Source organism: Tetrao urogallus (assembly GCF_951394365.1).
Source record: "Tetrao urogallus genome assembly, chromosome: 5".
In the NCBI taxonomy this organism is placed as follows: domain Eukaryota; kingdom Metazoa; phylum Chordata; class Aves; order Galliformes; family Phasianidae; genus Tetrao; species Tetrao urogallus.
Genome location: NC_136818.1, coordinates 24,785,166 through 24,811,333, shown reverse-complemented (window position 1 = coordinate 24,811,333; position 26,168 = coordinate 24,785,166). Strand labels below are relative to the sequence as shown.

General features: G+C 53.5%; 1 protein-coding gene across 1 annotated transcript in view; it reads left to right on the top strand.

Annotated features, from left to right (window-relative positions):
• Window positions 1–25,455, top strand: part of CACNA1E (calcium voltage-gated channel subunit alpha1 E) — a gene marked incomplete at both ends in the record, with an annotated part of 72,817 nt that extends 47,362 nt beyond the window's left edge. The window contains 28 exon segments of the mRNA XM_079536318.1: window positions 52–314; window positions 534–693; window positions 978–1,107; window positions 1,233–1,292; window positions 1,568–1,674; window positions 2,923–2,934; window positions 3,519–3,615; window positions 4,635–4,795; window positions 5,182–5,319; window positions 5,887–6,088; window positions 6,234–6,398; window positions 6,890–7,000; window positions 7,410–7,493; window positions 7,585–7,710; window positions 7,856–7,921; window positions 9,194–9,285; window positions 9,375–9,540; window positions 9,837–9,964; window positions 12,387–12,483; window positions 18,028–18,133; window positions 19,192–19,299; window positions 19,864–19,964; window positions 20,303–20,409; window positions 20,619–20,727; window positions 21,609–21,737; window positions 23,436–23,616; window positions 23,719–23,912; window positions 24,919–25,455. Of these exon segments, the coding sequence (XP_079392444.1) occupies window positions 52–314; window positions 534–693; window positions 978–1,107; window positions 1,233–1,292; window positions 1,568–1,674; window positions 2,923–2,934; window positions 3,519–3,615; window positions 4,635–4,795; window positions 5,182–5,319; window positions 5,887–6,088; window positions 6,234–6,398; window positions 6,890–7,000; window positions 7,410–7,493; window positions 7,585–7,710; window positions 7,856–7,921; window positions 9,194–9,285; window positions 9,375–9,540; window positions 9,837–9,964; window positions 12,387–12,483; window positions 18,028–18,133; window positions 19,192–19,299; window positions 19,864–19,964; window positions 20,303–20,409; window positions 20,619–20,727; window positions 21,609–21,737; window positions 23,436–23,616; window positions 23,719–23,912; window positions 24,919–25,455 (3,937 nt within the window).
• Between the last annotated feature and the right edge of the window lie 713 nt (window positions 25,456–26,168).

Genomic DNA, 26,168 nt, shown 5'->3' with positions numbered 1-26,168 from the left:
ACTTCTTGTGTCATTGCCTTCCACTTATTTTCTCTTTTTTTTGCCCCAAAGGACCAATGGGGCTCCAAACGAGGAGGGAAGCCTCCCAGCATCAGCCCCTGAGCCCCCTCGGGGGATGGAGGGCAGCCTGGGTGAGCAGGACTGCAGCAGCCCAGACACCAGTGAGCAGGCCCTGCTTGGGGGGGCAGCACTGGGGGCCAGCCGCACTGTCAGCCACAGCGAGCCTGACCTGTCCTCCGTCACCGCCAACACTGAAAAGGCCACTGAGAGCACCACCATCATGATTGATGTCCAAGACTCCACTGTGGTACAGAGTGAGGACCACTCTCTCTTTCCTGAGCACACGCAGGGGGGAGCTGAAGGCTGCTCATGTGGCTTTCCCCATCCATATCCATGGGGTGGGTGGGGGTGTCCATCCCATCATCCCATGTCATCCCTCCCGGTGTCCCCACAGCAGGGAGTGGGGCAGGTCTGGGGCAGAAGCTGCCCCTCACCCCACTTGGCTGCAGGCAAAGGCTCTCATTTCTCTGCAGTTAGCAACAAGACCGATGGAGAAGCCAGCCCCTTGAAGGAGGCTGAGAGCAAAGAGGATGAGGAGGAGATGGAGAAGAAGAAGCGGAAGAAGGAGAAGAGCGAGACAGGCAAAGCGATGGTGCCACACAGCTCCATGTTCATCTTCAGCACCACAAACCCGTGAGATTTTCTTATTTTTGGCTTTCGTACAGCCCACCTCCACCGTGTCCACTGCCCACATCCCTCAGTGCCACATCTCCATGGTTCTGTAATACCTCCGGGGACAGTGGCCCCACCACCTCCCTGGGCAGACAGTGCCAAAGCACACCACTGTTCCTGAGAAGAACTTTTTTCCTAATACCCAACCTGGATGGCCCAGGCCTGAAAGCCTGGAACAGTTCATGGCCTTTGCACACGTGGGGCACATGGGGTGGCTGTAGCAGATGGGGATTATCTCGCCGTAGGGTGCGCAGAGCCTGCCACTACATCGTGAACCTGCGCTACTTCGAGATGTGCATCCTGCTGGTCATCGCCGCCAGCAGCATCGCCCTCGCGGCTGAGGATCCCGTCCTCACCAACTCCGACCGTAACAAAGTGATTGCAAATCCCCTTTCTGTATACCTCCAAAATGGGGCTTGTCTCGTGGCTGCTCTGGAGGAGCCTCAGTGAGCTTCTTTTCTGGGAAGCTGCTGCAAAGCACCCATGTCCTCTCTCTGCAGGTGCTGAGGTATTTTGACTATGTTTTCACTGGTGTGTTCACCTTCGAGATGGTTATCAAGGTAAGACAGCTGGCTGTGCTGGTGGTGGTGAGGGGAGCGAACATCTTGCGTGGGAAATAGCTCAGGTTTTCCACCCTGGTCCTGAATTTGATGATGGAAAATTAAAAGCCTGGTTCTTAGCAGTAGGATGAGAGAACTCAGTACTGCTTACATCAGCATCCAGACCCCCTTGAAATGCAATGCTTCTGGATCTCAACCCTACCCCGGCTGGGTAGCTGGACAGCTTTAGCTGTGTGGCCGAGCTGCTGCCCTCCTGCCTGTTTTTATCCCCCCAGATGATCGATCAGGGCTTGATCCTGCAGGATGGCTCCTACTTCCGAGATCTCTGGAACATCTTAGATTTCATCGTGGTGGTGGGAGCTCTGGTGGCCTTCGCCTTGGCGTGAGTGGCTGTTGTCCTTGTGGGCTCTGCTTGGCTGGGAGGGGGGAGGATGTGACCATGTGTTATAGCTGCAAGACCACAATCTAGGGGGAAGTTCTCTGTGATTTTGTGCTCTGAGAATAGCTTCTTAGCACTCTGATGGCCAAAAGCTGTGCAGCTTCAGGGACTTGTTAGATAGATGAGAACAAAGAGTGTCAGAGCTGGAGTTGTACGCCTGCAATGCACTCCAGGGTGCACTAAACCAGCAAAGGCAGCACTCTGTGTGGTGGAGCTGCTCTCTGAATGCATCTGTGCTGGAAGTTGTGCTCTCCAGCTGGTGGCTTTCCCTCTGCTCTGAGGGTGGACATCACCCCATAGCCCTGCGGAGACAGGGATGTGGTCAGCAGGGGTTGTGCCCATATTCTCTGCATTGTCAGCGTTGTGGCTTTTCCCTGCCCCCAGCCTCTCGGGGGACAGAGAGATCCCCTTTGACATGGGGCCACTGAATTCTCTTTCGCACCCCCATGGAGGTTTGGGTTTCCCCACAGGCATGGCAGGAGCTCTCTGAGCTGGTCTGTGGTGCCCTCTCACCCTGCAGCCATCAGTGCCATCCCACAGTAAAAAGCAATGCCCACGTGTCTGCCTGTAAAGCCACATCTCCGGGTGATGTTGCTGTTTGTCTGCTGCCCACTCACTGCACCCACTTTCCAAGTAAGAGGCCGCCTATGCCTGCCTCTAGTCCTCAGCTCTCAGCTTGGAAAGCTAATACATCACCCCGAATGCAGCTTAAATAAAAAGCCTGACATACCACTGTAAATCTCCAAAGAGCTGTAATTAAATTAGCTGGAATAACCAGCACCATAACTAAAGACCCTGCTCGCTTTTGCCTCCCGTGGCACCTTCAGAGGAGGCATTAGCTTGCAGCTCTGAGAGCTGTGGTAAGACCTGGCTTGTGGGTTTGCAATGGGAGGGAAGGCTGAGTGGTGCTCAGAGCATGGCCCTGTCTGTCTCACCTGGTGTGCAAGGGCAGAAGCACCCTGCAGAGCTGCCTCCTCCTCCTCTGTGCTTTTCCTTGCATCATGGACAGAAGCCATGCCTATGGGTGGACGTGATGGATGTCCTCCTGCCTCAGGTCCCCACCCTGGCTGTGCTGCTGGAAGTTGTTGCCATCCCACACGGCTCCCAAAATGCTTTCCTTACTTTCTTTCTCTCTCCTCTCTTTTCTGTTCTATTCACGCTGTTCGGTGGCTTGGGCTGGATTACCAACAGGAATGCTTTGGGGTAACTATGCTGTCTGAGTGTCCATGGGGGGGAATGGGAGGAGGGCAGGTGTCTGTCTGTCTGTCTGACATCTGTGCTGACCCTTAGCTGTGTTCCCAACCACAGTTCCTGGGATCTGAGCTTGCTGCTCTGCGTGTTAAAAGTGGAAGTCCTAGGGCTGTTAGTACAGTCACTTTCTAGAGTATTAATTAGTGGCTTTGTTTACATCTTTTAATGGTTAAGCGCATTAATGTGCTTCCTGTAGCATTAACCCTTGCAAAAGAGCTGTGTGGTTCAGGGTATCTGCTGTTGTAAGATGTTTCTTTGATGGTTTTTAAGCTGTGCCAACTTCACCAGGATTGTTCTGCACTACCTTGCGCTCCAGCCCATGGGCTTTGGTTAGAAGTCGAGAAAAAAAAAACACATTGTGGGTGGGACTGATCACCACATTCAATAAATTAGAGTCACAGAGTTGGCCCTCACCGCAGAGCATGGCCCCGTGTTCTCCTCCTCATGCTGGGGGTGTAACATCCAGCCCCGGAGCTGGAATGTTATTGTCTCTCTGTTTCATCTTTGGGTGCCTGTGCCTCCCTCCCACGTGGCAGGACCAACAAGGGTCGGGATATCAAGACCATCAAGTCTCTCCGTGTGCTGCGGGTCTTGAGGCCCCTGAAAACCATCAAGCGGCTGCCGAAGCTCAAGGTAACTACACTACATGGGCTTGACGTCTGCCTCCTCCAGCATTAGCATCAATTTGCTCCCAAGCGATAAACAAGTCGCTTTCCAAGCACTTGCTGCATTTTAGGAGCCCTGTTTTCAAACACGGCTCCTTTCAGACTGCTGCACATTGGGGTGTGCAGAGTTATTCAAAGCAAGCCCAGCTGTGGATAGATCTGAGCTGATTCCTCTGCTAGAGATACTGGGGCTGGTGTGGAACCAGGCTGCAAAGCCCAGCTCTCCTGATAAAGTACATGGCTCTGGCTTTGGGAGAGCTCAGATCTCTATCCAAAGTTCATTATCTTTCCCACCAGAGCAGCTTGCAAACAACTCCATTTTTGTGTGTTGTACTGTCCTCGTGTTACAGCAGAAGGGGATTTCCCAGCTGAATAGAGGGATTATTTGTGTAGTGGAGGTAGAATCATGCATTTCCCTGCTTTAGCCTATGGGTTATGGAGCTGGAAAGGACTAAGAGACCAAGGAAGCCCCGAGCCATCCTCACAAGGAGGTATTTGACTTATGGATAAAGCCCAGGATGGCACCCCAGATACACAGGTTCTCATCTCATCCTTTTCTCCTGACCAGTGGTTGGACACTGGCTTACTTTAGTTCATTTCTGGACACCCTGTGCCACAAAGCACAGGCCTGTGAGCGCAGCTTCTGAGGCTTCGGAAACTGCTGCTATTGCAGACAGGGGTATTCAGTCTGCCTCATTGTCTGGGATGATGCTGAAAAAGGAGTATTGACTAATTAGTCTTGAGCGCTAATGGCATCTTTGGGACAGTCCCTGTCTGCTGCTCTGGTTGCAGAAAGTATTGGAGGATATAAATATCCATCACTGTGGGTACATTGGGTGTCTTTTTCCAGACGTCCCTTTGCTTGGGACAGAGATAAGCTCTTTCCTCATTTCCCTACCAGGAGTGGGAAGCATCCACGCAGTAGTATTGAGGAAGTTCTGGTTCTGCCCTGTTGTTCCCCATGGTGAGCTATGCCCTCTCCTGCAGGCTGTCTTCGACTGCGTTGTGACATCCCTCAAGAACGTTTTCAACATCCTCATTGTCTACAAGCTCTTCATGTTCATCTTTGCTGTCATTGCTGTCCAGCTCTTCAAGGGGAAGTTTTTCTACTGCACTGACAGCTCTAAGGACACAGAGAAGGACTGCATGTATGTGCCCCGTGGGTCCAGTGTTGCTGACAGCTCTGGGAAAGGCAGGGTGCTGGGCAATGTTGCCTTTGGGTTCCCAGTACAGCCCTTGGTCATGACTTGCTCTTGGATGTAGTTTCTGAGGATGGACAGCTTGGGCTGAGTCCTATCTCATTGCTTTGTATCAGCCCGTGCAATGATGTAGAGCCCAGTATTTTCTTCTTACTCTTTCTTTTCTCCTCTCTCCATGTCTCTGCTCCCCCTATCTGTCATCGAGCCTCTCCTCATTTCTTCAGCCCCACAGGAGCAGAGGTGTCCCCCCTGCAGCACATGCACTCCCCCAGGTATAGAACAACCCTCCTGTAGCCTGACACTAGCAAAGGTACTGCTCTCTTCCAACCTTGCAGAGGGAACTACGTGGACCATGAGAAGAACAAGATGGAGGTGAAGTGCCGGGAGTGGAAACGACATGAGTTTCACTATGACAATATAATCTGGGCGTTGCTCACCTTGTTCACAGTCTCCACTGGCGAGGGCTGGCCCCAGTGAGTATTTGCTTCATCCTCTTCCCTTGGATGGGTTGGGCATGACCCCATTGCCTTAGTTGGGTTAATAACTGGCTATATCCCAGCTGGATGGAGAGAGAAACTGCTGCACAGTGGGAAGGAGAGGAAGGCTGAGAAATTAGGTCAGGACAAAAGAGCTTTATTCCCTAGATGAGACTGGGGACATGGCTGTGGTTAACTTCTTCATCCGAAATTGAATGATGGATTATCCCTGCTCCCTCATGGAGGTACATTCATTTTAGGTCATTTTTAGAAATGACTACAGGGCTAGCGCTCTCTCCATGCTCATGAGAGACTGGGAAACCTTTTTCTCTGTGTGAAGCACTGAAAAATCCATTTTCCATCAAGGACATGGGTAAAGCACTGTGAAACAAGCTGAAGCCACTTGGAAGGGTTGTCCTTGTGAAGCTGGTTAAAGCAGTTTTATCTTATTGAGTGTGGATGGATGGAGATGGACATGCAAGGGAGGTCCCATGAGAAGTGCTGGGTGATGGCAGTCCTGATGGACACACTTCCCGTTGCTTTCCTCCACCTATCTGCCCACAGGGTGCTGCAGCATTCGGTGGACGTGACGGAGGAGGACCGTGGGCCCAGCCGCAGTAACCGCATGGAGATGTCCATTTTTTACGTTGTCTATTTTGTGGTCTTCCCTTTCTTCTTCGTCAACATTTTTGTGGCTCTCATCATCATCACATTCCAAGAGCAGGGAGACAAAATGATGGAGGAGTGCAGTCTGGAGAAGAATGAGGTACAGTCTAGGGAGGAAGAAGGATGTTTCTATGGGATTGCTACATTACCAGATGGAGTTCGGGAGCCTGGAGCTCCCCAGATGTTAAGAAGTCTGGCCACTGTCCCTATGTTACCATCAGCCAGGTAACTTTTTTGTCTTCCAGAGGGCCTGTATTGACTTTGCCATCAGTGCCAAGCCCCTCACACGCTACATGCCCCAGAACCGGCACACCTTCCAGTACCGGGTCTGGCACTTTGTGGTCTCCCCATCCTTTGAGTATACCATCATGGCCATGATTGCTTTGAACACTGTGGTGCTAATGATGAAGGTGAGCACGTCAGGGTGGGCTTGGTTAGGGTGGCGAGGAGTAGAAGCATCAGTTAGGATGAGACCAGAGGGTATTTGGGTTATTTCTGTGAGATGCTTCTTCCTCAGAAGCAGGACCTGCTGTCCTGGGAGAGGGGTGGAGAGGGGAAGAAAGAGAATAAGGAGGTGTTAGATTAGATATTAGGCAGAAGTTTTTTACTCAGAGGGTGGTGAGGCGCTGGAAGAGTTTGCCCACAGAGATTGTGGGTGCCCTGTCTCTGGAGGCATTCAAGGACAGGTTGGATGGGGTCCTGGGTAGACAGGTGTGGTGTCTGGTAACCCTGCCTATGGCAGGGGGGTTGGAACTAGGAGATCTTTAAGATCCCCTCCAACCTAAGCCATTCTGTGATTCTATGAGGTGATCTTGAGGCATCGGGGGCAAGGATCATGGCCATCACAGGTCCTCCCAGGGACAGACATCAGCCAAGGGCAATGTCTCTCTGTCTCCATTAGTACTACTCTGCTCCATACACCTATGAGCTGGCCCTGAAGTACCTGAACATCGCTTTCACCATGGTGTTCTCTTTGGAGTGTGTCCTTAAGATCATTGCTTTTGGCTTTCTGGTAAGTATCTGATCCCATTCTCAGCAAAGGTGTTAATTTGGACTTTGACAGCACGTTTCAGCTCTCTGATTCAGAGAGGGAAGGTGTTAATAATGTGAGATCAATGCTATCTATTCTGGGTCCCATCCTGAGAGCTGCTTGCAAGCTGGTGGTTGGAATTGCTCCTTTGGATCTTGTCTGGAAGGTCAAGAGAGACCTTCTGAGCTTCCCAAGCCAGCTGCCACCACTGCTGTTGGACATGGAGTGTGTGTCCATAGAGATCAGTCCAGCTTGCAGTCAAAGCTCAGCACCCTGGACCATGGTCAGGCTGGGCTTCTTGGTGCCAGGCCAGCCTGGAGGGGTCTATGTGCATCCCAGCACCAATCAAGACTCGCTGTCCCAGCCTCAAACCCTCTCCTTCCTCCCACAGAATTATTTCCGGGACACCTGGAATATCTTTGACTTCATCACTGTCATTGGCAGCATCACAGAGATCATCCTGACGGACACCAAGGTGACTGGGCAGATTGGGTGCCATGTGCCCCTGGTGTGGGGGCCGGGGTGCTGCTGCCTCCCCCCTGACCCTCACCTCTTTTTCCTCTCAGCTGGTGAACACCAGCAGCTTCAACATGAGTTTCCTGAAGCTCTTCCGGGCGGCTCGGCTCATCAAGCTGCTGCGCCAGGGTTACACCATCCGCATCCTGCTGTGGACATTTGTGCAGTCCTTCAAGGTGAGGACTACACACACAGGGCTCCTCTTGGGCCTCAGTGTTGGCATGCTGCTCCTTGGCTCGTAGGAGAGGTGAATGGGCCTGGAGAGGTGTATGCCCCTGGAGCTGAAGCTGTGTAAGGAGATGACTCGTGCTTCTCTTGCAGGCTCTGCCCTATGTCTGCCTCCTAATCGCGATGCTTTTCTTCATCTATGCCATCATTGGGATGCAGGTGAGCACAGACAGCTCAGCATGCTTCCTTGGGCACAGAGAAGCTGGAGAGACACATCCTCAGCGTTACAACCCTGCACAGCAGCCAGCCTGTCACTGCTTCACCGCTCTGGGTGCCCAGGAAGGTCCCAAGTGCAGCAAAGCTTGTTTAGGAGTCACATCACTGCATGCCCTGAGCTCCCTGCTTCCTTCCTGCTTGTACCCGTGTGGGGATGTGGGGACTCAGCTGGGCAGCATGTGCAGCAGCTGCTTCCCAATCTCTCCCTCTTCATTCCACGGGTTTTCAAAATCATACCCAATCCCTGTCTCCCTGGTAGGAAGGATGTGGTGAGCATTGCTTCCCATCCCAACAGATGCATCGCCACACGGTCCCCTGCAGCCCATTCTTGCACACAGTGGTGGCCACACTGGTTGGGATCTCGAGCTCAGGGACCTGCAACCCTTAGCAGAGCAGAGGTTCTGCACAGCATGGGGAGACGTGGGCTTCCCAGGCTCCAGCACAGGCACATGAGCACAGCTCTCACTCCAACACGTGCTCACAGCACTGGCTCAGCAGCACAGTGACTAACACCCGTGCTGAGGATCTCACAAAGCATCTCTATTAGCACTCAGGATCTTCAGCTTGCCCGATGAGCAAGCCTCTGTGATAACAAAAGCAATCTCCTGCTGCTTGCTGTTAGGGAGGGGGGTGAAGCAGAATTTCAGAGCAGGTAGCGCATCGCTCGCTGCTTGGCAGCACTGCTGTATGGTCTCATCCTTCCCCAAGATTTTCTGGGCTGGTTTTGGCCTCTCCATCCCACACATCTCAGCACCGGCTCCAGGTGTTCTCCATGCTAAGCAACTGCCATCTGAGTCAGCCCCCCTCCCTGCCGTGTGGTAGTATTGGATTTATTATTATTATTTTTTTTTTAACATCATTGTGAACAAATCCCCAAGCAGTAAAGTCTGTGGGCGTTATTTGAGCAAAATAGCTGGAGGCAGAAAATATTCCACAATTACGCATTCCAAAAAACCCGTACAGGGGAAGAAATACTCTTGCAGTTAGAGTATTTTTAGGCTCAGGAAAAGTGGAATAAATATTTAACAGTAATAACAGCACATTTTTCCAATTTAAGGCACTTTGCAAACGTTCGCCGCGTCCTATCGTGGCCTTGGAGGTGGGTTGTTAGTAGGATGTTGCCTGGATTCGGGGCTTTGTCACCTCTCGTGGCCCTGGAGACTTTCTGGTCTGGGGCAGGACTGGTGTTGCCTGAACCCTTTTTCCCCCCTGTAGGTTTTTGGCAACATCAAACTAGATGAGGAAAGCCACATTAACCGGCACAACAACTTCCGCAGCTTCCTGGGCTCCCTCATGCTCCTCTTCAGGTAAGAAGCTACAGGTTGGGGGGTTCAGGGCTCTACATCCTTCCCCGCTGCATCCTTCCCTGCTGCTGAGCGTGGCTTTGTTGGTGCAGGAGTGCCACCGGTGAGGCATGGCAGGAGATCATGCTCTCCTGCCTGGAAGGCAAGGGCTGTGAGCCAGACACGACGGCGACATCCGGGCAGAATGAGAACGAGCGCTGTGGCACCGACTTGGCCTACGTCTATTTTGTCTCCTTCATCTTCTTCTGCTCGTTCCTGGTGAGTTCCTTCACCTGGACACAGGGTCACCCTGGATGCCTTCATCCCACCTTCCCTGGGGTGCAGCCCCGCAGCCACCCAGCACCTTCCCTAAGGCTTTGGGGTTAGCACGTAGAGCGCACTGTGCCCTGCATCCCATTATAACCAAGATAGCTTCAATCTTGGAGCACCTGCTTCTCTAAAACAGCACCTGCTGTTTGTCTCAATTCCTTCTTTAATTCCATCTTCACATGACTTCCTTTTGTGCTCCCTTTACCCCACTTCCCTTTCTCTCTGCTTTTCTCCTTTTCACTTAGATGCTCAACCTGTTCGTGGCAGTCATCATGGACAATTTTGAGTACCTGACACGAGATTCCTCCATCCTGGGACCTCACCATCTAGATGAATTTGTCCGGATCTGGGCAGAGTATGACAGAGCAGCGTGGTATGTAGCCAGCTCCTACTCTCCCAAGCAGCTCTCTCCAATCTGGTTTTAAGTAGGTGTCTCTGCTTTCTGCTGTTGGAAACCACCTGGCTGGGATGCCTGGGGTGGTCCCGGCAGGACTGCTCTCGTTCACAGACAATTACATGGGCAGCAGCTGGTTCCTACGGTGCCTGGTGGCACAGGCACCTTAGGGGATATCCTGAAGATGTTCATGGTTGGCCATGGTGTTTACCCATGGTTCCTGCTGTCCCTCTCCTCCTCTACCATGCCACAGGCAGGTCCCTCTCTGCATCCTTCTGGGTCTCTGAACAAGTCAGGCTCTAGAGCCTGGTCCCCGGCACCCACAGCTCCCATCAAGTTGGAGTGGAGGGTGGCTTGTCCCCAGCCTGGAGAGATGCTGAATGTCTTCTGGGGTCCTGCTAGGTCACCAGGGAGTTGTGTAGGCTGGGGACAGGCTCGCTCTTATGCACCCACCCTACAGGAGATGGATGCACTTTTTTTCCTGCACTTATAGCTTTGCTGATGAGAACCCCAGTGAGCAAGGCTCCTGTTTGTAGGCAGCACCCTGTTCTCGGCAATGGGATGAGTCACACTGGTTGGTCAGGCTTTGGCTTTGGAGCACCTCTGTGCTGCTCCTCCCATGATGGTGTGGAGCATCTCAAGAGCTGCGTGCAGCCCTCAGCAGAGCAGAGAACACTATGAAGGTGTCTTGTGTGGCCCCTTCTTCCCTCAGCCTAGGGACACCCTTTTTGGAGCCATGTCCCAACACTGTGCCTGGGTGCTCTTAAATCAGGACCCTTGGCTGATGCACGTGCTCCTTAAGGAAGCATCACCTCTTCTGCTAATCTATCTCTTGGGAATCCAGGAGGTTTTATAAGCCTAATATCACCTCCTGGCACAGTTTCCTGCACCATTTGTCTCCAGCCCCGTTCAATTCAGAGCTGGACAGGTTCCTCCCACGTGGCCTCTCACCAGTGCCCAGTGCTATTGCATAGGCAGGTGAGTTGGCTTGTGAGCAGGTGGTTGTGCCTTTGGGAAGGTGAGCATGGGTAGATACCCAGAGGAGATATGAGATGAAACATCCTCTGGTTGTTGTGGTGTTCCTTGCCTGTGGATATGGGAAAGGATTTCTTCACGCCAGCCACTCTCACCCCCATGTTGGTGTTTGGGTTCCAAGGGCAGTTGCTGCAAAAACCACTCTCTGATTTCTGAGCAAAGCAGGCTCTTTGTCATGACATGTAGCTGGCGGGTAGGGGCTGTGAGCAGATGGTGGTGTTGGGCCCACTGGGGCAGCCCTGACCCTCACTGTGGGGTGAAGAACAGGTGAGTACATCCCAGTGGGTCCCACCACCTGCGTGGGGCACAGCTCTGCACCCTGACACTGGGGATGTTTCAGGAAGGGTCTCAGGGGAGACTGTACAAGTCTTACACTAGGGAGGCTCAGGGACTGGTTTTGCCCACATGGTTGGCTTAGCTCTGGCCAGTGATGGGGACAAGAGAAGGAGAAACCTGAGGCAAAGGCACAGGGTAAGGTGGTAATGCTGCTCTTTGCCTCCCTGTATGGTTTCCCTCCAAGCTTGTCTAAGGATGCCCAGGAGGCTGCAGCACGCTGCACCTCAGCACATCCACCCCACAGTCCTGCTTCCCAAAGGGCTCTGAGCTGAAGCGGGGTGAAGAGCTCAGCATCCCTGCTCTCGGTCCTGCCAGATCCCCACCTCGACTGCTTCCTTATTTCAGCAGTGATGGAGGGATATGGGCTGTATCCTGCCACTGCTACTGCTGGGTCTGTGTTTAGGGAAGAAGGGGGGGTGTGTGTGGGAGGGTTTGCTTCTAATAATGTGTACCCTTGGCAGAGCGTGGTCTGGTGATCAGAGCACAGGAACATACCACCAGAGACCTAGGTGCCAGTGCCAGAGCCACTGGCCACCAGCTGGTCACATTATCTCTCCCTGTCTCATGTTCCCCAGATACTGGAGATGCAATTGACTCAGCTGCCAACCTCTCTGGGAAGGACCAGAGGGTTCTGATGTGGGAGATGCAGCTCCACCAGAAGGGCTTGCGGTTGCTAGAACCCGACCAATATCTCCCTTCTAAAACCCCAGCTCTCTCCCACCAACTATAGATAGCCAGGATGGCAATGAGGAAGGGTGATGGGGTGGTGCCCACTGCCTACACCGTAGGTGCAGTAGTGCAGAAGCACTGACACCCAGGGTCAGTGTGGGTCAGGGCGAGGAGGTGTGAGCTGACTCACGACAGAGAGGGCAGCAGCTGGAGCTCAAGCTCCCCCTCTCTGGGTCTGACAGAGCCAGAAGGAGAAGAGCCATGCACCCCTGGGGGTCTTACCCCACAGCTGGTCCTAGCCCCCTGGTGAAGCTCTCCACCCTTTCAGTGTCCTATTAACCCACCTGTGCTTCCTTTGCAGCGGCAGGATCTCGTATAAGGATATGTACAAATTAGTACGGGTGATCTCGCCTCCTCTGGGCCTAGGAGAGAACTGCCCCTACAGGGTGGCGTGCAAGGTTTGCCTCCCAGTCCTCCGCCACAACCTGGCCACGGGACGCACCATCCACCCTCCTTCCCCCCGCTCCGCCACCACCGCGCCTCCCAAGGGAACCCTCACGTTGCTTTCCTTTGAGTTTAAAGAGGTCCATGGCCTCCCAGAGCCAGCAGCTGTCCCCTCCGGGGAGCCCAGAGCCTCCCGGGGTGGGTTTTGACAAATTGTGCCAATCCCCCTTGCCCCATCAGCTCAGAGCCTCAGCTCAGTGGACATGTGCCACTGTCCCCCACTTGGCTCCTCCAGGTAGCATCCGTGGGAGCAGGGCTTTTTCTCTCCCCTGTTGGGGGCTCAGGTGTGGTTTACTGCTGGGAATGGAGAGATGGGTGAAGGCAGAAGGGTGTCAGGGGCTCAGTTGCTTTGGAGAGGGAGGATTGGGAGACCAGAGTGACCTCGCTCCCTGTAGGACACCTGGGGACATGGTGCTGAGCATGACACACCATGCTATAAGCGTGATGTTCAGAGGATGCAGTTCAGATCTCAGTGATCGGAGGAGCTGTGCTCATCTTGCCCTTTGTTTGCTGGAGCTGCCAGAAGAAGGTGGCATCAGGGATCTTCTGGGGCCAGGCTGGCTCTGTGGTGGCCACCCCAGCCTGCTGTGCCCACAAAGACAGCAGCCACCCGTGCTCATTCCTGGTTCCTGCAGCTCAGCCATCCCTCTGCTCCAGGCAGCTTCTCAGCTGTAAGCCCAAAGGAGCAATATGACTTTCTTGTGCACCTGTGCACCTTCTTTTAGGTTGATTCTGAATGGCAACTGAGCATATCCTCACACCGCTGCCTTCTCCGAAGTGCCACAACACCCATGTCTGTGTCTGTGGAAGAAGAGAATGAATCACAGAGCTCTGTCTTCCCTCCTCATCCCTCACAGCATCTGAGGTGCACTCCCCAGGCTTTATCCTGCAAGGGAAGAGATTCCTCCGCATCCTCTCTGCTGTGTTTCCTCCAGCATCCCTGAAGTGGTTTTGTCACCCTCTGCAGATGCCCATAGGGATGATGCACACATCTGGAAGGCTAAGACCAGAAGCAAAGAAGAGGAAGCTAGACAAGCCTCAGGCACTCAGTCAGCTCATTTATGAAGATGTGGTTGAGGGTTTTCTTGCAAGAATCTCAGACAGCTCATCCCTTCAAGGAGACAGTCCACAGTCTTTGCACACTTCTCTGTTGCATTCCTGGCAAAATGCTTTGGTCCTGCAAACAAAAGGCACCTGCAGATGAAATTCTGGCCTTTCTCAGTTGGCTACAGGGCTTCCCTGGGAAATTCTGCTCTCCTAAGCCAGAGCATCTGGTGCTTGCAGGGGTACCTGTCGTGACCCCTTGTAGGAGGGAGATTTGTAGCTGTCGGGCTTTCTGCTGGCTCTGCGGGATGCACAGAGCAGTGGGGGTGGTGGGTAGATATCCTTCTGGCCTTCTCTTCATTGTGCACCATTGTCTCCTCCCTGTGTACGGGGCATTTCAAGGACATGAGAGATTTCCTGAGGTTCCTGCTGGCCTGGAACAGTTCCAAGAAGACAACTGGTAAAGAAAGAAACTCCTCGTGGTCATTGTGTTTTGCTGCCATGGTCCGGATCCCCAAATGTCAACCATCTTGCAGCTTAGGGATTCTGCCCAACACATCACAGTGCACAGGTTCGCCTTCCTGGAGGCATCCAGAGTCATCATTTTCAAAGGTGATATATGAGAGCAAGCCTGCAGCCTTTCGTCACCAGGCAATTTGACAACAAATACTTGCAGAAACATGGCAAAGAAGTTTATGGAGTGGGAGACAGGATGCTATGGACACGGTGGTCCAGCAACTTCAAGATGCTGTGTAGGGGTGCAGCATGGTATGGTAGGGAAGCTTATCTGCTGGGCCATCTATAGGTGAGCTCACAAGATGCAAAAAGCCTTCCCATGGAAATCCAGCAAGCTCTGTCCTTGTGCTGGGGAGAGCGGGTCTTGTAACTGCACCTCACTGGGAATGCACCCTGACAGTCAGCTTTGCTCCCTATGCCTTTCTTCGTCTCCTTCTACTTCTGGCAACCCATGCTGGAAACAGCTCTGGGAGCCATCCTGTCCAGATGGATAGCATTTTACATGCCTTCCTGTGCTCGGCTTCATGGGGATATGCTTCTGGGCACAGTTGTGCTGAGCAAAATGATATAAGATCTCTGCTCTGAGCAGATGCGATGTATGCAGCCTGTCTGTAAGAGCAGCACAGTTCTTGTGCAATATCTGGCTTTTGATGCAGACTCTTGCTTTCATGGGAGTCCATTCCTCTCAGTACAAAAGGTGAAGTGTGACATATGCTGGGAGTGCTAAAATCCACTCTGCCAGGAAGGATGGGTTCAAGGTCACTATCTTGCTTCCTTGTTGCACAGAGCTTTTGAGCATGTGAATTCTGAAGTCGACATCTCACCTTCAGGCACCTCAAGTCAGTGTACAGCCAGCTCTGCCATGGCGCTGCTTATGGACTGCTGGATCTGGGTATTTTCGCTTGCCCATCTCATCCCTGCATTATTATCATCCTCTCTCCTGGCCTTTTAGATACGTCTGTTCCGCAAAAGGACAGCTTGTCCCACTGGCAGCCCACTGCAGGTGGTCATATCAAAAACATCAGAACTAACCTAGCAGGGACTTCTGTGGCCTGGGGCTGTTTCCACAGTGGCTGATGCCCTTGAGAAGAGGAGATACCTCCTCACTTTTCCTCTCACCACTGGGGTTGGGAAACAGCCAGCATCCCAGTGGCATCCTTCTCTCCCCAGCCACCTGTCTGAGCTGCGTTCCTCTCCATCCTCCTCCTGTCCTTGCCGTGATGGCCTCCATGCTACTGTTGCTCTTCTCCATCAGCCACGCCCCAGTGGAGCAGGTCAACGGCTTGGCATGAGGGGAAGAAGAGGTGGCCAAGCCCATCATCTCTGAGAAATGCACGTAGACATCCTCCTGGGTGTGCAGAGCCTGGCACAGGGAATTTCTGGTGACAGTGACCCTCGACTGGCCCTGGTAAAGAGGAGAAGCGAGAGGTGGGGCCTGTCCTAGCTGCCCCCCATGGGAAACCCAAACGAACCCCAATGTTGGAAGGCCCAAACAGCTGCCTCTGCTGAGACTCTTTAAACTCCAACCTGGTGGAACTTGCAGCCGCATGCGGGAGAGAGCCAGGGCGGGAGCATGGCATGCACAACTTTTTCCTCCTGATTTTATTTTTTCAGCCGATTCAGCATGCCTTTTGCACTGGTGCATGGTGGGAAGGCGGTCCATCCGCAGAGCCAGACGGAAGCAACTGGGCATCTTCCTTTGACAAGTGACCCTGGCCCACTGCCTTCTATGCAAGACGCTGCCTCCCAATTGCATAGACCTTATGAGATGGGGATACACAGCCTTCTGGCTATGGGTTAGGTGGCCACACAAAGCAACCCACAGGCCCCCGGGAGGGAAGAACACGACGCAGGCCACTGAGCACATTGAGTCGCCGTGGTGCAAACCACCCGACCTCCAATAACCCATGGCTTGAGTGCCGTGTATCTGATTTATACCACTCGCACACAGCCCTGGAACCTTGTGGGACAAGGCGGGGGCTCCTGGAGGGCCATAGGGATGGGGGTGAGGCAGGAGGAGGACTCCCGGGCTGCTGGCGAGGTGGGCATTTGAGGCCAGCAGCAGAGCGGGGTGAGTCGCTTTTCTGCCAGCATTCCTGGGTCTGTGTGAGCAGTGCTATAAATCCACATCAGGACAGTCTCTCGTGTATGATCTGCCTTGATTAACGGGTTTCCTGTTCTTTTCCTGTTTGTCCGTTTGTTTTTTCTCTCCTGTTTCCTGTACTATTTTGTTTGTACGTTTTTTCCGCTCTCTGGGAATGCCTCCTCTCTCTCTGCATCTCCCTCCCTCCCCTTCCCCCTCCATGAGCAGTGGCCGAATCCATTACACTGAGATGTATGAAATGCTGACTCTTATGTCACCACCGCTAGGCCTCGGCAAGAGATGTCCTTCCAAAGTGGCCTATAAGGTAGATCAACCCTTCCTTCTCTGGGGGCTTAGAGCCGAGCAGGAGCTGGTGGGCGGTGGGGCTGGGGGACCTGGGGTTTGCTGGAGGCTTCCAACCCATGGTGTGCCCAAAAGGGTGCTAGCCACACTGGCAGGTTCTCTGCTGCCCTTGTCACTTGCAAACGTGGAGAGCTCTGGGGTGGAAGACCCCTGAGGGAAAGCAAGGAGACGGGCAGCGGTAGGGCAAGTGTGGAGGTGGGAGGGCTGGAGACAAGGTGAGGAGTGGGTCTATAGCACTTTCAGGAGGGTGGCATGTCTCTAAGACATCTAGCCCAGGAGTTTAACCCCTGGGCTTGCAGCCACCCTTGTCCTAGCCAACTAAACCTCACAGAGATGGGAAGCAGGTTGGCAGCAAGGGTGCATCTTGCAGGAGCATCTCTGCAGCACATTGGCTTGAGACATCGCAGGGACATCTCGTGCTATGGGGATACCCAGGTGCCTCCAATAGGCAGCTGTGAGCTTTACAGGATGCCCAGGGAGCCCTGAAGGATGTTGGTTGGGAACAGCTAGGATGAGACCTGAAGCAATGCACTGCCCAGACTGGAGAGAGCTGGGCCTTCCCTTGGTAGCCGGTTGCTGTCCTTTCAGCAGCACTGGCAGAAATAAGGAGGGGGTCTGTGTGCTTGCAAGCACACTGCAGCGCTTGTTATGTGCTTTCACATGCATATGCCCACCATAGGGTTGAAGGCAGGGAGAAGACATGAGAGGCTGGGGGGGAAGAGACTGGCAGGGAAGGGATGAGCCCAGGAGTTTGCAAAGCAAAATATACTCTCTGGAAAGTGGATCTGGTCACTTTGGTTTGCACCCCGCCTGCCCAGGGTGGGGAAGGAGCATGGCGTGTCTAACCTGCCTTGGTTGCCCTCCTCTCTTTCCTTCTGCACTTTTTTCTCCCCCTCCTTCCCTTCCCCACCCTTGGATAATTCGGACCCTGTGCATGTGCTGGCAAACTTCATCTCTGAAAGACGCAAAAAGGGGCGCCAGGATGTAGCATGCTAGAGGAATTGAGCCAATCCGAAGTCCCTGAAGGTTAGGGACCCTCCTCTCCCCTCCCCAGGTGGGAAGGGTTGAGAGTTGGAAAGTCAAACCACCCAGGAACGGAGACTTGAGCCCCCTCTCCCCCTCCCCAGCACCTGCTGTTCCCTTGACAGGTCAGACATTCACAAAGTGCTGGGAGGTGGCCCATTGTCAGACTCTTTTTTGGGGAGGGGGCCCAGGGGCCGTTCCTAGGGTGCAGGAGGAGCCCTGGAAGGCAGTGAGCCGGTGTCCTGGGGTGGAAGGAGCCGGGGGGGTGGGTGGCGGGGGTGATCCTTGCCCTTCTTTTTTGGCTGTGCTGTTTTGACACTCTTTGTTGCTTTTTATATTATTTCATTTCAATTTAATTTAATTTATTTTTTTTCCTTTTATTTAACATTTAATTTATTTTCCTCCAGCCTGGTCGATGTGTTTTTCGATATTGTTTTCCGTCCGCTGTTTTCTTCTCTCTCTTGCGCAGAGACTGGTGCTGATGAACATGCCCGTGGCTGAGGACATGACTGTCCATTTCACCTCCACCCTGATGGCGCTGATACGCACCGCCCTGGACATCAAAATTGCCAAAGGTAATGGCACTGGGGTTGGGAATGGGCAGAGCAGGTTTTGGAGCAGTCCTGTTGGCATCATGGCCAAACTGGGGTTGAGTCTGGCGTGTGGATGGAAGTGATTGATCCAAGCAAGCAAATTTCTGCCGCTCGTAAGGAGCAGGATTGCATTTATGTAGGGAAGAGGTGGCCAGTTTTCCACTAGAAGCTGCTCCTAGAGCAAAACCTGCTTGACATCCACTGTGTGAAAGAGAAGGAGAATTCCCATTTCTCCTCAAGTAGAAAGACAAACCAAGGAGGGAGACACATCACGTGTGCCTGGCTCCAAAGACTGAGGAGCAGAAATCTATCTCGCAGTGAGCACAACATGTTCAGAGCAGAAAAAACGTTTTTTTTTTTTGTTGTTGTTGCTGGAAACACTCTGATTCATCAGATCAAAAGCTTTCTGCGGAAACATGCCACTTTCAAATTGTCCCCTGGGAAGAGTTCAGAAAGCCCAACCCAGGCAAGATCAGCAGGAGCCCGGCACTGCCTGCATCATGAAACATCAGGTTTGAGCCCTTTCTGGATAAAGCAGAGATTTGAAGCTGGCCAAATTCCCTTGCCCAGAGGCACCCAAGGCTCTGTTTGGCGTGTGTTAATGGCTTACTTTGAGTCTGGTTCTCAGCGGATCCCTTCACTGCTGGCCAAAGAGCTCTGCTCTGCTTTAAGGACTTCAGCCAAGCAGAGCTGCTCTTTCACCAGCACATGATCTGCTCCCCAGCAAAAAGAAAGTGGGGCAGCAGCAGGTGTGTGTGGGCTGGAGTAGGATTGGAGCGGCAGAGACGGACCCAAGGCGAGCTCGAAGATGGCAGCTTTGAGTGGGAGGGCAGGGGATGGGAGATGGTGGCACATATGGAAGGAATGGTGGGAAAGTTTCCTGCAAGAGCAGGAGAGCAGGCTGCACGATGGAACGTGGCTCTCCCAGCCCCGAGAGCTGGGCGCTGCTCATCTCTATGAGTGAACCTCACTGAAGTGGTGCCATTAGATGGATGCCAAGTCTTGATGTACATGGGCTGCTTTTTTCCTTGCTGTTCAAGGTGGTGCAGATTGGCAGCAGTTAGACTCTGAGCTTCAAAAGGAGATCCTGACCATTTGGCCTCACCTGTCCCAGAAGATGCTCGACCTGTTGGTACCCATGCCAAAAAGTGAGTGTCTGTATGGATCATGACCACTGCCAAATTCTCATTGCACCTACAGCAGCGTCTTCCTGCTGGGAGATGGGGACCAGTCGGAATACCCCGGATGGGGAAGAGCTGGAAAGAGAATTTGTGCTGCTATAAGGCTTGCTCATGGGAGCCCTTTGGGGAAACACCCAGTTCACAGAGGAGGTCTCCTGTAAGTCATTCTGGAGCATACAGGAGCGGCAAGCTGAGCATTGTGAATCACAGAATCACAGAACGGTTGAGGTTGGAAAGGACCTCTGGAGGTCACCTGGTCCAAACTCATTGCTCTCAGGCACAATTAGTCTGTTGATGTGATGAGGATATGCATTTTTGTGGTTTGTTATGGTTCCTGCCACCTCCATCCATTTCATCTCCTCTCATGTATCTAAATGTTCAACTCTTTCACTGCCTCAGTGGTGAGAAGTTTGTGGGTGATCAGGGCATCCCACAGCTGGGCTCTTCCTGAGATCAGTGCTGATGCCTTCAGATCTGCTATTTCTATTGACACAAAAGCATCCCTTCTTCCTTCTCTTCTCATGCCCTCAGCCTCTGACCTGACTGTTGGCAAAATATATGCAGCCATGATGATTATGGATTACTACAAGCAGAGCAAGGCGAAGAAACAGAGGCAGCAGCTGGAGGAGCAGGTGAGGGTCAGGGAGGGCATGTGGTGCTCAGGATGGGTTTTTTTGGAGCACCTCACAGAGACAGCGTGCTTCATATCACACCCTGACCTGACACCTGTCCAGCCCCCAGCTGGCTGGGGAGCCAAAATGAGAATGTCCATGGGGCTCTTGGCTCGTGAGGCACTGGCTTTCAACAGGTGCTGCCCATCCCTTGGTGCATATTGGGTTTTGTTGGCTACAGACGTGCATCCTCAGCCTCTGACAGTGAATACGAGCGTACCCTCACCTTCCCATGCTTTCTAGTTAAAGAGCTGGACTGTGTTTCATGCAGCCTCAGCTTCTTCATTTTTTCCCCTCAGAAAAACGCACCCATGTTCCAGCGCATGGAGCCATCCTCTTTGCCACAGGAAATCATCTCCAATGCAAAGGCTCTGCCTTACCTCCAGCAGGACACTCTCACAGGGCTGTGAGTATTGCCTCAGCAAGTGGTGAAGTTTTCCTGCAGCTTCTCTGTTTCTGGAAGGGGGAATGGGCACTGCCTTAGCTCTCCAAGGAGCATGGTGGTTGTATTGGGGATCTCTGTATCGGGGCTGAGCATGGGGACCCATGGATGTTGCAAGTGACAGCAACACCTGATTTGTGCCCACCCACCCTGAAGCCAGACCATTATTGCAGGAGCAGCCGGAGCGGGTTCCCCTCGCTGAGCCCGCTCTCACCACAGGAGATCTTCCAGCTGGCGTGCATGGATCCAGCCCAGGGGCAGTTCCAGGAGCACCAGTCTCTGGTAAAGCCACACGCTGCCTGCTGGGCACTGCCTGTGCTCCCAGAAGGATGCTGGTGGGTGCGGGGAGGTGTGGGACCATCGTTGTGTTTGAATCTGGCCCCTCAGCTCTTGCAGACAGGACTGCGAGCACGGTCCAATGCTCTGCAGTAAAACATCCTTCTTTTTGCAGGCTGCTCTTTTTTTTCCCCCTGAGCGCTCATTTCAGTGGGTTACCCCGTGCTGAGTGATGGTATCTGATGTTTTTGGATTCGTGTCCATGTTATTGTCAGTGCTGGTGTCCCCGACCCAAACCATCACCACAGGGTGCACCCCTTCAGCCTTGCACACATGCCAGCAGTAGTGTCCGTGTGTGTGTGTGCATCTATACACGTATTTCTTTCTCCGTGTCTGTGTGTGTGCAGCCACGCAATGCCACAGTGCCTGTTGGGTACCACTGTGCATCTCCAGCCCGGTCTGTGTCCCTGTGCTCTGTCACACTCCGTGAGCTGTGTACCACGCACATGTGCAGTCCCTGTCCCTTCTGCCAACCCTCCCTAAATCTGACATTTAGGGGTCCTGTGCCCTGTTCCCCTAAATCAGAGATTGGGAAAGGAAGTCAAGCCTAGGTGGCTGGGCTGATCCAAGCAATGTTTGCACTGCCAGCACTGAAGGAATGAGGTGTGAGGTGGACTTGGACATGAGGTGAGCCTGAAGTCCCATACCTGAGCTCACCTGCTTTGGAAAATGGACGTCAATTTGAGTGGCTACAAGGCTGTGATTTCTCCCAGACTTCCCTGTTGGCCCTCTTAAAACCCACCTCAGGCTGCCTGTCTTCTATGAGGAGCAGTGCCCAACTGTGCCCTGACCCCATCCCAAGAGCGTGGCTGTGTGTTTGTTTCCAGGAGCCAGAGGTTAGGGAGTTTCAAAGAGTGCAGCCCTCTAACCGTGGCAGCTACCTTCCCGTGGACACTCAGGACCACGCTGTCTCTGGGAGGGCCTCCTCCATGCCTCGTCTCACTGTGGATCCCCAGGTAAAACCAAGCAAAGCTCCCATGGGTGCCGGGTCCAAGCAAAGCCTACCAGGTAACACTGGTGATAAAATCTTCTGAGCCCCACAGCTCCCCAGAGCACCATTGGGGTGCTCCACAAGGAGGAGAGCTGCTGTCCCATGTGTGATGGGAACCAGCAGTGCAGAGCAGCCAAAGGAATTGCTCACTTGCTCTTGGAGCAGGATCATGCTGGGACACCGCAGGGAACCGATATGATGGGACAACCTCCTTTCCTCCATCTCAGACACTGGCTGAGATGTAAAGAGTCCCTGCTCGGATGCGAAGTGATGTGTCCCAGAGAATGAAACACCTTCTCCTTGTGTCCCCTTGTCCCATCACACGTGCTTGTCTGCATGTGTCTGCGGACAGTCTGTCCGGGTGAGCACAGGCCACATTTCACCTCGTTTGTCTGGCTGGTTTCTCTGTTGTTCTGTCTTGTATTCAGCCTCAACTGAGACACACAAGGTTTTCTGGGGTTTGATTTCACAATGCATCCCTGTGAAGTCTCCAGGTCTGGTTCTTCAAAGGGGTGTTGGTACAGCCTGGCACAGGGAAGCTTTGCCTCGTGGAATTCAACTGTTCGGGAGATGGTTGGGAATAAGGGAGGGGAGGAGACGGGAGAAGGACCTGAGGCTGGAGAAGCAAAAAGCTGCTAAAGCAAAGTGGAAGGAAATTCATAAGATGGTCAGAGGTCCGGAGGACCTCTCCTAAGCTGAGGGAGCTGGGCTTGTTCAGCCTGGAGATGATAAGGCTCCAGGGAGACCTCACTGTGGTCTTCCAGTACTTGAAGGAAGCTTATAAGCAGAAGGGGACTGAGTTCCTACATGGTCTGATAGTGATAGGACAAGGGGGAATTGCTTTAAACTAAAAGAGGGGAGATTTAGGTGGGATGTTAGGAGGAAATTCTTCACTCAGAGTGGGGAGGTGCCGGCACTGCTGCCCAGAGCTGTGGGTGCCCCATCCCTGGAGGTGCCCCAGGCCATGGATGGGCCCTGGGCAGCCTGAGCTGGGGGAAGCCAGCCCATGGCAGGGGGGAGCTGGCAGGGCTTTAAGGTCCCTTCCAACCCAACCATTCAGTGATTCTATCAAGGGGATGATGTTTTCCAAAAAGCATTTGAGATCACAATCTGGAAGGAATGGAGAAGGTAAGAAGGAGGAGTGAGGAAGAGGAGTGATAAAATGGCAGCGTGAGCAGGGAGAGAGGGACTGAGTGCAGGGAAAAGGGGACATGAGGATAAAAGAGGACAGGCAAGGGGTCTGAAAGTGCTGAGAAAATAACCACTGAGTGAGGAGCACTGGAGAGATGGATGAGACTGCTCTCTCATCATGATTTTTCCTGCAGTGCCCCCATTTGCTCTGCAGGTCTCATTCCCAAGGTGGGAGGGATGCTGTGGCAGCTTGGGGCCGTGGTTCGGTATCCACACTATCACCGTACCATGGGCAGGATGCAGCTGCTCCCCCTCTGGCTCCCAGAGCTTTGAGCTAAGCTTGGGTACTTTGCTAGCAGCGCTCTTCAGCCAGACTCACTTTCTTTCTGCCCCTGATTTGTGGCGAGATCATTTAGGGGGGTGTGCCCAGGTTGACCACTCCTAAACCTCATGGTGCTAAGCAGCTCATGGTGGGAGCAGCGGTGGAGCTGTGGCCGGAGCATCCCATCATCGTCTGGCTGGGTCGTTGCAGGTGGTGACGGACACCAGCTCGATGCGGCGGTCATTTTCCACCATCCGGGACAAACGCACCAACACCTCCTGGCTGGATGAGTTCTCCATGGAGCGCAGCAGCGACAACACCTACAAGTCCCGCCGGCGCAGCTACCACTCCTCGCTCCAGCTCTCTGCCCGGCGCCTCAACGCTGACTCAGGTGAATGAGAACCCCTTCCGTCTCTAAAAATCAACTCGGTGTTGTCCTTCCTTGTCGCCACCACGGGGACGTGGAGCAAGGGACCAATGGGCTTTGCTGCAGGCCACAGGTCCGAGGGGCACCGCTCGGGTGGCAGGGAGCGGGGCCGATCCAAAGAGCGCAAGCACTTGCTGTCCCCTGACATCTCCCGCTGCAACTCAGAGGAGAGGAGTCCCCAGGCACACGATGAGTCTCCAGAGCGGCGGCGCGAGTCCCGGTCCCCCAGCGAGGGCAGGTCACAAACGCCCAACAGGCAGGTGGGTGGAAAAATCTTTCTTAAGTGCAAAGGGATGCTTAGTAATGGCCTCAAGTTGTGCCAGGGGAGGTTCAAGTCGAATACGAAGAAAAGGTTATTTTCAGAAAGACCAGCAGGGCACTGATGGTGGAATCACTGTCCCTGGAGGTGTTACAGAACCGTGGAGATGTGGCACTGAGGGACGTGGTCACTGGTGGGGGTGGGCTGGGGTTGGACTTGGTGATCTTAGAGGTCTTTTCCAACCGTAACGGTTCTATGATTCCGTGCTAGGGGCTTTGTAATGGCTCTTCTCCCAGTGGTGCGTATAGTCAACAAATGTGCAGTTAGCAGAGTGGCGTGGTTAAGATGGTATTTTACAGGTTGTTTAATTAGAAAGATTATCGTGGTGGAAAGCGATAATCAAAGATAAATGAAATGCTCACCCGTGTCCTAGGCTTGCAGTAGAAAATTCCAAAAGGAACAATCTTCAGAGATCCTTCCCAAGTGGCAGTCAGCCCTTAAATGGGGTCTAGGAGAGATGGAGCCACGCTTCACTCCTTCCAGTCACACAGCTGAATTGCCTTCACCTTTGCTCCCACAGATGACTCAGTGCTTGCCTCAGGTGATCAATCAGAGGTTCAGGCCCTGACTCAGAGTTCCCATACAGGTGGCATCTCTTGTCCCCTGTGAGAATGAGAATAGTATTGGCGGCTTGATAGTGCCTGGTGTGCCTCACAGTGTCTTTGAAGAGAGGGGAAGTCACCAAGTAGGTTCTGGTGCCTCTGGAGCTGGTTTCACCAGCACCTGCTCTCTGCCAAAGCTGAGGAGTCCCAGCTACACAAGCTGGAGATACTCAAAGTTGCTGGTAGCTCAAAGATATGCTACTAGTGAAGAGAACAGCAGCTAAAGAGCACTTAGCTCTTCCCACTGCAAGCTTGCAATGCCCTGCTCTGGTTGGTCACGTTACACAAAAAGCTTTCTGCGTGTTGCCACCACAAGCAGAGCTCAGACCCCGTGTCTCTTTGCAGGGAACGGGCTCCCTGAGTGAAAGCTCCATCCCCTCCATCTCGGACACCAGCACACCCCGGCGAGGCCGCCGCCAGCTCCCACCGGTGCCCCCAAAACCACGTCCCCTCCTCTCCTACGCCTCCATGCTGCGGCACGCCGCCGGAGACGCCTCACCACCTCCCGACGAGACCGAAGGGGGGTCCCCGCTCCTCTCCAAGGAGCCCAACGCCGCCGGCCTGACCGAGTCTTCCAGCTCCCCAGCGGGGAAGCCGAGCCGGCCATCCACCCCGCAGCGTTACATCTCGGAGCCCTACCTGGCCCTGCACGACGACTCGCACGCCTCGGACTGCGGCGAGGAGGAGACGCTCACCTTCGAGGCGGCCGTGGCCACCAGCCTGGGTCGTTCCAACACCATTGGCTCAGCCCCACCACTGCGGCACAGCTGGCAGATGCCCAACGGGCACTACCGGAGGCGGAGGCGAGGGGCTGGGCAGGGTGTGATGTGCGGGGCCAGCATAGATGTGCTCAGCGACACCGAGGAAGATGACAAGTGCTAGAGGCTGTGTCCCCGCCGCTGCCGCCCCGCCGCCCTGCCCTCTCCAATGCATGCTCTTCGCCACGCCTGGGAATGAAATGAAACCAAAACCAAACGCAAAGGGGGAAGTTAAAAAAAAAAAAAACACAACAAAAACGAAACAAACAAACAAAAAAACCATGAACACAAAAAACACGACAAAAAAAAGAAGAAGAAGAAGAAGAAGAAGAAGAAGAAAACCCAACTGACCAGAATGGGGAAACAAACAAACAAAAAAGTCTTTGTGCAAAAAAAAAAAAAAAAAAAAAAAAAATTAAAACCTGTCGACTTTCATTTATTACGATCACTTTTTTTTTCTGCACAGAGAAGTATTTGGCCAGAGGTGGAGAGGCCTGGCTGGGGGCAATGAGAGCACCCAGCTGTAGTGAGAGGCACTCGGGGATGCCCGAGCAGGACCTGGCAGCGCTCGTGATGCTGCTTTTGTGCTCCCCATGGCCAGAGCATCCCAGCACGGGGGTTCTGCGCTTGGGTTTGTGCTGCCCTGGCTTTGAGTTTCCCTCCCTAAGGGTCTCATGCTGGCCCAGGGAAGGGGTGAGGTGTGGGGTCTGGGGGCACAGCGCAGATAGCAGCAGCTCTGCCTTCCCAGGGGGCCAAGCCAAAGCCAACTGGTTTGTACTGGGGTGGGTGGAAGCAGCGGGGGAGGGGGGGCTCAGTGCTGCCAATGTACCCCGCCTC